A 14,137-nucleotide genomic window follows, 5' to 3' on the forward strand; every position below is an offset into this window, starting at 1 on the left:
GTAGCTGCAACGGGGCTAAGGAATAGCAGTAGGAAACCTCGCCCTGCACTACTCCCACTAGCTATCCCGGTCCCTGCCTCACGGGTGTGGGTCGGCTGTTCTCAGGCTAAGCCTGACCCCGACAGCTCCTCTCTCACTGATACCGTAGGCCTAGAGGGAAGTGGGAGAAGGAATGCCCTATAAGATCTCTAGGGACTGGAGACTAAAGGGGGTCACCCCTAACAAACAAGTGAAGCTGCTACTGACAGGGACTGACAAGGGTGTGCGCTGACTAACAACACAAGCAGCACACAGGAAACATGTGGGAAAGGATTCCCCCAAACCAATATGGGAAGGAACCTTACACTAGGAAACAAACACAGGGAAACTGAGTAGAAATCAAAGGATAAGGCAATTCACTCACACAGTCAATTATACACAGAGGGAGGATTGGTGAACACAGAAGGGAAAACACACAAACCAACTCGTTCACCCAAACCTCCCAAAAACCAACCACGGAACTTCCTCTATCCAAGATAACCACCTACTCCTCCTGCTAAGGCCTAGCTCTGTAAAAGTGACACTCAGCACAGAACCATGGGAGGCATGGGTTTAATTACAGAGTAGAGACCACTCCTCCCAGGTGCAAATGGGAGGACAGACTAATCAACCAGGAGATAAAGCTGCCTACCAGCAGTGCGCGCGTGCAAGTCAGAAGGTGTGCACCAATACCCACGACAGGACAACCCCGCAGCGCCAGGATGCCACCCCAGACACTGCGCAGCCAAAAACTCCCCAGGTAAGAAAAATAGAAAGTAATGAACCTAAATACTCCTAACACTTTAGCACTATTGGTTTCTCAAGCACCAGATCAAATACTGGAAAAGTTGGGCGCAACTCAAAGCTATAGTAGGGACTCTTATGCCCCAGCAACATTTCATAGCCTTCTAAATACAATACTAAGCTTACTATGGTTGTAATAAGGCAGTCACTCTGCTCTTTTGCAGGTGGTGTGTTATCTGTAATTGATCCGCTTTTACATCTGTAGATCAACTTTTTTTTTTTAATTTTCAAAATTTTTCATGTCTCTGGGTCCACAAAAAAACAGATGACACACCGAAGCCATAGGCTTTAATCAATGTTATGCAAATGGTATTTAATGCTCCTCAGTGGCCCTGACACAGTATTATAATCTCCACAGTGGCCCCCAGACAGTATTGTATGCTCCTCAGTGGCCCCACATGGTATTATATGCTTAACAGTGGCCCCCACAAAGTATTATATGCTCCACAGTGGCCCCCACACAGTACTGTATGCTCCATATTGTCCCCCACACAGTAAAATATGCTCCACATTGGCTCCAACACAGTATAATAATGTGAACCAAAGTGACCTCCACACATTCTTGTATGCTCCACAGTGGCCCCCACAAAGTATTATATGCTCCACACACAGTACTGTATGATCCATATTGTCCCCCACACAGTAAAATATGCTCCACATTGGCCCCAACACAGTATAATAATATGAACCAAGGTGGCCTCCAAACATTATTATATGCTCCACGGTGGCCTCCCACACTGTATATTATTCTCCACCGTGACCCCAAACAAAGTATAATATGCCCCACAGTGGCCTCCACACATTCTTGTATGCTCCACAGTGGCCCCCACAGTTTTATATGCTCCACAATGGTCCCCACACAGTATTATATGCTCCACAGTGGTTTCCTAGAGTCGTTTCAGGTGAAGCCCCTATGCATCACTTTTTTTATTATATTCTGAGGTCTCCTCAGACCCCAAAATATAATAAATAGAGGCCCAGGGGAAGTGATTAAAAATAACATACACTTATACTCACCTTACCTTACGTCTCCTGGGCATCTTTGCTCTGTCTGTCTCTCTTCAGCATCTTCTTCAGACCTCTTCTGCCTGTGACTGAGGTCATATGCTCCAGAAAACACTGCATGGACCTGTGATGTGCCTCACCAGTCACATGGGGTGCCCTGAAATCATTCCTCTGGGGCCCAGTTTCAGGCCCAGCAATGATGTTTGGAGTGTATGACCTCAGTAACAGGCTGAAAGAACACCAGAGTGGATGCCAGGATGAGTCAGAAGCCCAGGAATGGTGAGTATAAGTATTTGTTTGGGTTTTTTTAACCTCCCTGGACAGGCATCTATTGGAAACATGCCAGGTCCCTTTCCATTAGCAATATGTATAGAGTTTAGGCAACCTCTATAATGGTGTCTGTCAGGTGTCCATCGTTCTAAAACCGAAATCGGCAATTTTTAGGTGGACATTGGTACGGAGTTCCCAATGGCGACTCTGGCGCAGATGTGAACTTGGACTTTGTAAACCTACATAAGATGCCCTTCTTTTTACACTCACAGGGAACAAGTAAAAAATGATTTTAATGTTGACACATGTATTTTTATGAAACTGAAATTAATGACAACATCAACTTGAGTCAGGTAAGGACACATGGCCAGGTTTTGTTGATGCCGCTTTGGAAGCAAATCCAGAAGTGCATCATAAAAGCTAAAAAAATTTAAAAGGCTGGGTTTTCTAACCTAATATGAATTTTCAGACTGATGACCTATCAACCAAAGTCTTGGTAAATTCTACTTGTTTATTTCAATCATTTTTGGTTTTGGCTTCAAACATTGCATCAGCAAAGCCTGAAAATGTGTAGTTACTGTGTAATAGACTTTGTCATTATTAATGCATTATTGTTAAAGTGATTTCTCTATATCCCAGATAAACAGATGGTAGCCCTGTATGATTATGAACCTGTGCATGATGGTGATCTCGGCTTTAAGGTTGGAGAGAAGCTACACATCCTGGATTCGTAAGTGTGAATTTTGTTCACAGATGTAAAATGTTTGCTAGATTCCTTACATACGGTCCTGTAAGGGTGCATTCACACTGAGTAAACGCTAGCTTATTCTGAACGTAAAACACGTTCAGAATAAGCGGCGTCTAAAGCAGCTCCATTCATTTCTATGGGAGCGGGGATACGAGCGCTCCCCATAGAAATGAATGGGCTGCTTCTTTCACTCCGTGCAGTCCCATTGAAGTGAATGGGGAGTGCCGGCGTGTACGCTCCGGCATGAGCAGAGCTTGCCGTATACGCCGGCACTCCCCATTCACTTCAATGGGACTGCACGGAGTGAAAGAAGCAGCCCATTCATTTCTATGGGGAGCGCTCGTATCCCCGCTCCCATAGAAATGAATGGAGCTGCTTTAGACGCCGCTTATTCTGAACGTGTTTTACGTTCAGAATAAGCTAGCGTTTACTCAGTGTGAATGCACCCTAAGAGTGACAACTCACATGACGGTTGTCAGGCCAATGGATAATACCTGTTTCACTCGCAGCATTCTGTGACCAGGGTCAGACTGGGATGTCAAGGGCTAACCAGTGGAAATGTTTCTAGGGGCTCACCACTGGGACCCCTGCAGATCAGCTTTACTGTGACAGGGTGGCTAAAGGTAATAACATATCAGGAGCCATGCTGCTCACCCACCATACGATGTGCTCCAACGCACCACCTAAACCCACCGCTACATCCTGTATGGCAAGTGAACAGCGTGGCTCCTAGTTTTGTCTTCATTACCTGTAGCTGTGCTGGCTATCAGACTCCCACAGATGTAATATTGATGGCCTACCCCATTGCGGTTTTGGAAATTGCAGCATGTCAATTAAGAAATGCCAGTGGTTTCCCTATAGGTATAATGGAAGCAGAAAGTCTGCAGAGGTTTCCTCTGCAGACTTTCTGCAAAAAGCGCTGCGCGAAAAATCGCAATGTGTTGCTGCCACGTTTTTTCCCGCAGTGCTTTTTTTTGCAGCGGCCCGATACTTGGGGCCTTGGTCTTAGTCTGATCAAAATGTTATTCTGCTGAGTAATAATAAAAATATTCATATTTTATCACTTACAGAACTGGAGAGTGGTGGAAGGCGAAGTCCTTATGTACAGGGGAAGAGGGGCTGGTGCCATATAATTTTGTAGCATATGTAACTGGAGTCGCATCTGAACGGTGAGTATCCATTCAGGCTGACCATCCAAACAACCATTTTGTAATGACCTTTTGTGGACTTTTTATTTACAAACCTCCTTAGTAAAACTTTGCTCATAACATTTGTCTTTTCTTAGTGGAAGAAGGCACAAAGTTTCTTAAAGTGTAACTAAACTTTTGGACAACTTTTTTTTTTTTTTAATGTAGATTGTGAACCCACAATGAACATTTTTTTTTGCAAACATGGGGAGAACATATAAACTCCTTGCAGATGGTTTTTTACCCTTGACAGGATTTGAACCCCAGGACTCCAGTGCTGCAAGGCTGTAGTGCTAACCACTGAGCCACCGTGTGGCCCCAAATTTTTGGACAACTTTTGATTTTCTGACAGCATTTGTGCCATGAATACATTTTACAATATACAGTACTTTCTCAACAAATTTTGGATACTTTCTGTGAAATCCTGCATGTTTTTCAATCTTTCCCTTTGTAGTGAGCTGTTTCTGCCTCTCACTGATTGTTACTGTGTATGGAGTACAGGGCTGTGTAATATGGAGAGAAAATGAGGGGAGGGTCCCTTCAGTTATATCTCGGATATTATAAAATATACAAACTTGCTTTTGGTGTCATATGAAAGAAGAGAGTCTCTTCTTTTATATGACTTGAAGTGCTATCTAAATTATTTCCAAAGATGCGGCAACACGGTGGCTCAGTGGTTAGCATTACAGCCTTGCAGTGCTGGAGTCCTGGGTTCAAAACCTGCCAGAGACAACATCTGCAAGGAGTTTGTATGCTTTCCCCATGTTTGCAAGGATTTACTTCTATACTCCAAAAGACATACTTGATAGGGAAAAATGTACATTGTGAGTCTTATATGCGGTCACAATCTACATAAAAATAAATTATTTCCAGAGATAACACTAGTTGAAAACAGAGTTAAGATTGAGATTTTTATAATATATATATATACTATACAGCTGCATATAAATATCCTAATCCCGACTGTTTTTAGCCAGTGATATCTCCTGAAATAATGTAGATAGCACTGCAACCTCTTTTATCTCCTCTTACTTATGACACCAAAAGCAAGTTTGTACGTTTTATAATGTCCAAGATAGAAACTTTTTGAAGTGACCCTCCCCCAGCCTGATTTTTTTTTTTTTTACATATTACACAGCTCCTTATTTTAAGCTTGTACCCCATACACGGTCGGTGATATTAAGACTTCCCTGTCGTCCTCAACAGCGGCACAATGTGGGGTATTTCTGCCCCTGTGTGCTGGTAGGACAGGCGGATATTTAATTAGCCAATCAAATGCGTGGCAGGCCCTATAAGAGGGCACAAGAACCTCCCCTCTGCGTGTTTTTTTCTGTCCTGTGTGGACAGAGGACAGGTGGGAGGACTTGTGTCCTCTTTGAGAAGCTCAGCAGGATCACTCACCTCCTGAGCGGTTGTTTTCTTCTTGTCACCTTCTGTGCCCTGCGGGGAGAAGGTCTTGTTAGCCATGTGTGGCTACCCCCCTCTATCCCCCCTGCCCCCCCTCTCCTCCGCTTCCCCTGCTCCTTGTGACTTACCTGACATTTTGGTGAGAGTTCGGGGACTCCGCATGCCGCCTCTGGTGGCTGCGCGGACTGCCGGCGGGTGGAACCACACTGTTGTGTATCCTGTTCCCCGCCGGCCGCTGTAAGCGCGCACTTCCGGTTTCGCCGGAAGTATCATAGCGCCATGGCAACGGCCTGGCGCTGGCGGCCGCTCACTCAGGGAAGATTCAGGCCTTATTAAAGGCCGGAAAAGACGGGGAGATGTGGGGGTAAGTGCCCGTGTTAAGGGCCTCTTGGTGGGGGGGAATGTATATCTTTGCAGACCCCTGATTACAGGGTTAGTTGTCTGGGCAGGTTGCCTCACCTGCTTTGATTGTGGCTCCGCCCACTTCCAGCCGGCCAGAATTAAGAGGCTGGCTGGCCTGGTGTCAGAGACCTTCCTGTAGTATCTGCTGAAGGCGTGCGATTGTGGTGTTCATTGATCTTGAACTCTTTTCCAGTTTGCAAACTTTATTGGGAACCGGCTGTGATGGCCGAGTGGTTAAGGTTTTGGACTCGAAATCCAATGGGGTCTCCCCGCACAGGTTCAGATCCTGTTCACAGCACCAGCCCGGCTAGCTCAGTCGGTAGAGCATGAGACTCTTAATCTCAAGGTCGTGGGTTCGAGTCGCACGTTGGGCGCCAAGTCACCTCTCTGTCCGGTCTACTGGACCTGGTAAGATTTACCCTTTTTTTAAAAGCTGGTATGATGTCATGGTGACAGTGTTGCATGGTCTATTATCTCTCTCTGTAGGATATGTCATCCTCTACTACCCCTCCTGGGGATGGTAGGAGGAAAACCTCTTCCAAGAGGAAACATCTTTCCTGCTTCGATTGCGACACACCGCTCCCTGATGGTAGGTAGCGGCTTGAAAGGTTGTGCCCTGCGGGGTACTACTGGTCCTATAACTTGCCTATTTTCAGGCTATGAGTGGGCCCGTTGTCGCGGGTGCAGAGGTCCTCCACCTGTGGAGCCCTCTCCCAGAGATATGATGGCATGGGTCAAGGAGATGGTGAGTTTGGGCATCGCTTGGGTAAATAGTTTTTCCCTTGCTTGTACTCTCCTTTTTATTTTGCAGGATGATTCCCTCAAAGGGATCCATTGCACCTTGTCTCAGCTCACCAGGAGACCATGCTCTGAGCTCCGTTCCTCGTCTCTCTCCCCCCCCTTGTAACACCTGCGGGTGGCAGAGGATGATTCCTCCGAGGACGACTCAGTTATTCCAGCAGAACTGCGTTCCATTATGAACAAACGGGCAGGCTGCTGAAGTCCATCCGGTCTACAGTGGGCCGAGATGTTGACGGGGAAGCCTCCACGTCTGCCTCTGGGGGACATATTGCCTTCCATGCGGACGCCACGCTGACCGACCTTATGGCGCAGCAGTGGAAACAGCCAGAGAAAGGACATTCGCTTTCCAGGATCTTCAAGAGTTTGTTTCCTATTAACACTACCCAGTGGGATTCCTGGGGGCCTCCCCCGAAGGTGGATTTGGCCGTAGCAAAGCTGTCCCGCAGAACCCTGGTGCCCTTGGAAGATGGTTCAAATCTTCAGGACCCTCTGGATCGTAGGGCGGACTCCGTTCTGAAGAAGGTCTACTCAGCTTCCTCCGCGCAAGCCTCTGTGGCCATAGCCTCCTCTATGGTTGGTGACTTTTTGCGCAACCGCTTAGCCGCCTTGGAGCGGGATATAGACTTGGGCGTAGACAGAGATGAGATTCTGGCCTCTATGAAAAGAGTTCATAGGGCTGCAGATTATTTGGCGGAATCCTCCTGCCATCAATTAAAAATCTCCGCCAAATCTATGGCGTTGTCTACTGCGGCCCGTAGACCCCTTTGGCTAAAGCCTTGGCGGGCAGATTTTGCGTCTAAAGCAGCACTCTGTGCTCTCCCCTTTGAGCCGGGAAGGGTGTCTGGCCAAAGCTTATAGACGCCATTATGGAGGGATTAGCTGAAGGTAGGGGAAGGTCCCTACCTCAAGCATCCAGGGGCAGACGTGCTCCCTCTAGAGGCAGAGGTTCTTCCTCTAATTATAGACGCCCTTCCCAACAACGGCGTTTTAGATATCGCCCTAGGGGAGCTGGTCGTGGCGCTTCCAAGGAGGACACCAAGAGGAAGCCTGAGTTTTGACGTGGGGCAGCTCCCTGTGGCCCCCCTTCCTGGGAGGACGTCTTTCCTCCTTTTCCAGAGCATGGTTCACCCATATCCAAGACCCATGGGTGTTGAAGATCATACAACACGGGTATCACATCGACTTTCATCTTCCACCTCCAGATCGGTTCGTTTCCACCCAAACTCTTCCACCTTCTCAGCAGGCCAGTCTAGAAGCCTTGGTTGCCGAATATGTTACCAAGGGCGCCCTGGAGAACATACCAGCCTCAGACCTCGGTCTGGGAGTCTACTCCCCCGTCTTTCTGGTCCCCAAGTTCACCGGGGGCTGGAGGATGATAATAGATCTGAGGTACCTCAATCGGTTTATCAGGAAGAGGTCATTTCGAATGGAAACCGTGGATTCCGTGGCTGTGTTTCTTCAGCCAGGAGAGGTGATAGTTACCCTCGATTTGAGGGACGCCTATCTACATGTCCCCATTGCTCATTTCCACAGGAAGTTCCTCAGGATTGCCGTCGCTATGGCCGGCCACAGGGAGCACTATCAATTCACAGCTCTGCCATTCGGCATCACATCCGCCCCACTGGTATTCACCAAGGTGATTTCTCCGGTCGCCGCGGCCCTCAGACTTCAGGGTCTTTTCATCGTCCCTTATCTAGACGACTGGCTACTGAAAGCTCAGTCTCCTGCTGCCCTCCTCCAGCAGCTCAACCTTGCCATCAACTTCCTACAGGAGTTAGGATTATCAATTGGGAGAAGTCCGAAATCGTTCCATCCACCTGAAGAAAATTCCTCGGATTTATAGTGGATTCAGAAGCGATGCAGATCTTCCTCTCCAGTCCAAGGAAGGAAAGAATCCAAGCCAGTGCACGATTCCTATTGCGCACTCGGCAGGTAACCATCCGGACCGCCATGAGAGTCCTGGGCCTGATGTCATCCTCGGCCAGGGCGGTGCCTTGGACTTTATGGCATTTGCGTCCCCTGCAGATGGAAGTGTTGAGAACCTGGAACAGGTCTCCACGGGGATTGCACAAGAAGATCTGCCTTTCTCCCGCTACCCGTCTTTCCCTCAGATGGTGGATACACCTGAAAGACGGAAGGTCCACGGTCCCGACAGTGTGGACCCTGTTGACAACAGATGCATCCCAGTGGGGATGGGGAGCCCATTGTCAAGACAAAACTGTACAAGGACGATGGAGATGTCCGGAGCTGGGGTCATCCAATCTCAAGGAACTCAGAGCAGTGTACCTGGCCCTAGTACACTTTGCCCCAGAATTGAAAGGCAAGTCTGTCAAAAACCGGTCAGACAATATGACGGTGGTAGTCTATATAAACAAACAAGGGGGCACCAGGTCACCAACCTTGCTGAGAGAGACGAATCTCATATTTGCCTAGGCGGAGAAGAATCTGGTCCAGTTATCCGCTGTTCACATAAAGGGCTCCCTGAACATAGTAGCGGATCAGCTGAGTCAGGGTATTACCGTATCAGGAGAATGGTCTCTCAATCCAGACGTATTTCAACAGATCGTCCAGAGATGGGGTCTCCCGGAGGTCGATCTTATGGCTACCCGACTCAACGCCAAGGTGGGGACCTTCTGCTCTCTGTACCAGGAGGACAATCCCTTGGCGGTGGATGCCCTGTCCATCCCATGGAGGTTCAGGCTGTTTTACATATTCCCTCCAATTCCAATCATACCGAAGGTATTGATAAAAATAAGACAGGACCAAGCCTCGGGAATAGCCATAATCCCGTTCTGGCCAAAAAGGGCTTGGTTTGCTCAGCTCATACAAATGAGTCAGGGCATATATTGGAGGCTTCCCCCACTCCCAGACCTGGTAACCCAAGGAGAGCTGAGATGCCAGGATCTGCGGAGCCTCAACCTGACAGCCTGGAGGTTGACCAGTCCCTATTGAGAAATAGAGGACTGTCACAAGCCGTCTTGAAGACCCTATCCAGCGCCAGAGCAGATTCGACTAACAGGAACTACCGTCGAATAGGTAACATCTTTAATGCCTGGTGTCTGCAGCATCAAGTGGACTCCACCGATCCCCCTACGGAGGCGATCCTGGACTTCCTTCAAGACGGACTAGACAGAGGTCTTGCTGCGGCCACACTCAAGGTACACGTAGCGGCCCTGTCCGCCTATCTGGGGAGGCGTTTGTCTCAGGATCCTTTAGTGAGCACCTTTATTAAAGGGGCAACTAGGCTGAGACCGGTGGTAAACACCCCTGTCCACCAATGGGACCTTATTCCGGTCCTGAACGCCCTATGTGGCCAGCCATTTGAACCTCTGGAAGAGGTCTCCCTCAAGTCGCTAACCGGCAAAATGGCGCTGCTATTGGCAGTCACACCTGCCAAACGCGTTAGTGAACTACAAGCTTTGTCCGCTGAGGAGCCATATACCACCTTTTTCTCTGACCATGTACAGCTTAGGTTCCTCCCTGGGTTTCGTCCCAAGGTGCCATCTGCTGTAAACAGGAACCAACTGATTTCCCTTCCAGTATTTTTTCCGTTCCCTTCTTCTGCTGAAGAAGAAAGATGGCACAAGCTGGATGTGGTTAGATGCCTGCAGATCTACTTGCAGCGCACTCGCCCCTTTAGGTGGACTGAAAACCTGTTGGTCAGCTACACGGGGAAAAACAAGGGCGCCAAAGCCGCCAAAGCTACAATATCCCGGTGGGTTACCGAGACTATTAGAGTCGCCTATACCGCCCAAGGGCTGTCGGCTCCATCTTTCCTTCATGCCCATTCAACCAGGGCAGTGTCCACTTCACGGGCAGAAAGAAGTGCTTTGTCTGTGGACCAAATATATGCAGCTGCCTCTTGGGCATCTGAATCCACCTTCATTTGGCATTACCGCCTGAAGGACCAAGTGGCAGATTCCACTGCCTTTGCCCAGACCAGTTTAAGTTCGGTCATGGGTTTGTCCCACCCATCTTGGGGACCTGCTTGCTATATCCCCACATTGTGCCGCTGTTGAGGACGACAGGGAACGAGTGATTATGAAGATAATCTTGTTTCCCTTAGTCCTAACAGCGGCACAAGATTTCCCACCCTGGGAATCATATCTTATGTATAAAACTGTATATAAATGTAATGGAGGTACTTTTGTATTTACACGCAGAGGGGAGGTTCTTGTGCCCTCTTATAGGGCCTGCCACGCATTTGATTGGCTAATTAAATATCCGCCTGTCCTACCAGCACACAGGGGCAGAAATACCCCACATTGTGCCGCTGTTAGGACTAAGGGAAACAAGATTATCTTCATAATCACTCGTAAGTCCTCATGCTGTGGAACACAGCTAAAAAACGCTGCTGAAAAAAAATTAGTTCCACAGCGTTTTTCATTGCAATTGTGATTTTATTCCTTTATTGTATCTAAAAAAGAAAACGCAAGCGTTTTCCCAGGTGAAATTGACATTCTGCGTTTTTCAAAAACTTGTGTGTTTTTAAAAAAACACAGCTTTTTGGATGGGATTAACCAAAATCTCATTGACTTTGCTGGCACTGTAAAAAGCAGCATTTTCTCTGCTGCCTTTCTGCAGCATGGGACCGCAGCGCCACACCTCCCATGAGGCGACCTGAAGCGACCGCTTCAGGCGGCGCTATGCCAGAGCCCCAGGGAGGCCGGCATTTTTGCTTACCTAAGCCAGTCCAGGACAAGCTGTCCTGGACTGGCTTAGCACTGAACAGTGGATTGGGGAGGCCACTGGAGCAGCGCTGCTCCAGCAGCCTCCCCTCATGCTCAGGCAGAGAGCAGGTCCTCTCCGTGCCTTCTCTCTACCTGCGAACGGCGCTAAGCCCCACCCCCTTCGCTTCGCCCCCTTCGCTCCGCCACGCCCCCTCCGCTCCGCCGGCTTTCTGTTGTTCGCCTCGGGTGGCGAAAGGGGTAGGTTCACCCAGTGGCGTAACTAGGAATGGCGGGGCCCCGTGGTGAACTTTTGACATGGGGCCCCCCCCCGACACCGAAGATCTCGACCGAGTCCCTCCTACGCATTCCTGCGCGCTCTATTATGTTCCATAGTGGCCCCTGCACACAGTATTATACCCAATAGTGGCCCCTGCACACAGTATTATACCCAATAGTGGCCCCTGCACACAGTATTATACCCAATAGTGGCCCCTGCACACAGTATTATACCCAATAGTGGCCCTTGCACACAGTATTATGTCCCTTAGTGGCCCCTACAGGACTAAATACTGTCACGTCACCCGCTGACCGCTATACCAGGACAAATTGTGGATAAAAAATCTGGTCATGTGCATTACAATTTAGTAACTCCATGTGCCTCATATTAATAGAAGTTAACCCCATCATCTCCCTGACATTAACCCATGTGTGCCTCACCATAAGGGTTACTGATATGTGAGAGACATGGAGGTAATAAGAAAGTATCTTCATTATTATTACCCCCATATGTCTCACACATCAGTAACTCTTATGGTGAGGCACACAGGGGTTAATGTCAGGGAGATGATGGGGTTAACTGCTATTAATATGAGGCACATGGAGTTACTAAAACACAAGTAATCCCCCCATATGCCTGACATTAATAAGTAACCCCAGTACGTACCTGTGTAGCTTTAGTTTAATTTTCCTTCTTCCTCCAGTGCAGGACGGACGGCAGGAGCTCGGCAGGGATAAGCCCCGCCTCCTCCTCTCATTGGTGGGCAGAGGACAGCAGAGAAAGGGAGGGGGGAGAGAGAGGGGGGAACGTCCTGCAGCGCTGACAGGAGCCAGAGCTGCAGCTCCTGTGTCTCAGCCGTTGCTGCAGCTTCGGGGCCCCCTGTTGGTGGAAAGTATTCCACCAACAGGGGGCCCCGATCATTATACTCGGGGGTCCGAAAAGACCTCCGAGAATAATGATAGCAGCGGTGGCAGCTGTCACCGGGCCCCTAATGTCCCGGGCCCTGTGGCAGCTGCTACCACTGCTATGGTGGTAGTTACGCCACTGGGTTCACCCCTGGACCTTAGCCTTAGTAAGAAGCAAGAACAGCTCTCAATACAGAAACAAGTGAAAGAATGGAAAAATTAAATTAAATTACAAAATGTATTTATGACAAATACTGACAGAAAATCAAATGTGGTCCGAACATTTAGTTACGTTTTAAAAGGAGTCTATCATCTTCCCCAGCCAATTTACTGTACATCACTTCCACAGTGTTGCAGAGGCTGTGAATACATTAAATTTAAACATTACCTTTAAGGCATGGAATTAGCCAGAATCACATCCACTTTGCAGTTAATGTAAGCACAATGTTTTTGTAGCAGTGTTTTTCTGCCACAGCCAAAACGCTGCGCTTTTGAAATATGGGACCCTGTCTGTATAGTGTTTCTGTGCCCAAGGGATGCATCTAAAAAGCAGTGTCATCGATAAACACGCCCACTCAGGATACTAGTATATCCCCTGTGACTGCTCTGACATCATGGAGAGCTGATCCAAATCCCATGCATGTGCAGTACGCTTTGAAGGGAAAGAAGAGTTATTTGAACTTTTAGGTTTTTCAACCTGATCCCTAAGGGACCTTTAGGCTGAGTCCTCAAGGGGTTGAAGGCCTTTTCCAAGCTTATCAAATGGTGCCTTATCCTAATAATAGGTCATCAATAGAAACCCGATACCTGGGCCCCTAGATCAGCTATTGGAAAGGACCACAATGTTCAGAACAGTGCTGGGGCCCCTTCACATGAAACCAAGCACAGCACTGTACATTTTGCAGTAGCCGTGCTTGGTATTGCAGCTCAGCCCTATTCATTTGTATTGGTAGGCAGACAGGTCATGTGATTAATGAAATAGACATCACTTGGCTTTGAAGTGGAAGTGGTATTCTTGGAGCACCACTGCTGTATTCATCAACTGATCCATAGGGATTTTTTTTTTTTATAAAACACTATGTGCAACTTTTTTTTTTAAACATGTATCATATAAATTTGTCCTAACATAATCTCTTTAGTTGGTTCTTCAAAGATCTGGGTCGGAAAGATGCAGAGCGCCAGCTCTTGGCTCCTGGAAACCAACAAGGATCATTCCTTATCCGAGAGAGTGAGACAAATAAAGGTATTGTTTTATGGTGGAAATAGGCAAGTAAAATAATTAGGACTTTTCTGTAAGTTGATTTGTTATATATTTTATTCTTAGTTCATTGTATTCTGACAATTTTTGGTGATAAGCTTCATCCTTTGTCTCTACAAATTAATCTCTCTCTTTTTTTTTATTTTTTCTATTCCAGGCTCCTATTCATTGTCTGTACGTGATCTAGATCAGAATCATGGAGAGGTAGTGAAACATTACAAGATTCGCAACATGGACAATGGAGGGTTCTATATATCTCCTCGAATAACTTTTATGACCCTTCAAGAACTTGTACAACATTATTCTGGTAAAATTATGGTATTATCTAGGGCTTGTATTTATGTAATACAACATTCCTACTGTATTTCTTGGACAATAAGACATG

General features: G+C 47.6%; 1 protein-coding gene and 1 non-coding gene across 2 annotated transcripts in view; both read left to right on the plus strand.

The window, feature by feature from the left end:
* LCK (LCK proto-oncogene, Src family tyrosine kinase) overlaps positions 1-14,137 on the plus strand; it is a 59,303-nt gene that overhangs the window by 34,847 nt on the left and 10,319 nt on the right. Inside the window, exons 4-7 of the mRNA XM_075264687.1 lie at positions 2,737-2,827; positions 3,916-4,014; positions 13,634-13,737; positions 13,910-14,059. Coding sequence (XP_075120788.1) covers positions 2,737-2,827; positions 3,916-4,014; positions 13,634-13,737; positions 13,910-14,059 — 444 coding nt within the window. The remainder of the gene's footprint in view (positions 1-2,736; positions 2,828-3,915; positions 4,015-13,633; positions 13,738-13,909; positions 14,060-14,137) is intronic.
* On the plus strand, positions 6,058-6,139 carry TRNAS-CGA (transfer RNA serine (anticodon CGA)). Its single transcript has one exon. It is a non-coding gene; the product is annotated as a tRNA-Ser (tRNA).

Source organism: Leptodactylus fuscus, chromosome 2 (assembly GCF_031893055.1).
Source record: "Leptodactylus fuscus isolate aLepFus1 chromosome 2, aLepFus1.hap2, whole genome shotgun sequence".
Classification (NCBI taxonomy): domain Eukaryota; kingdom Metazoa; phylum Chordata; class Amphibia; order Anura; family Leptodactylidae; genus Leptodactylus; species Leptodactylus fuscus.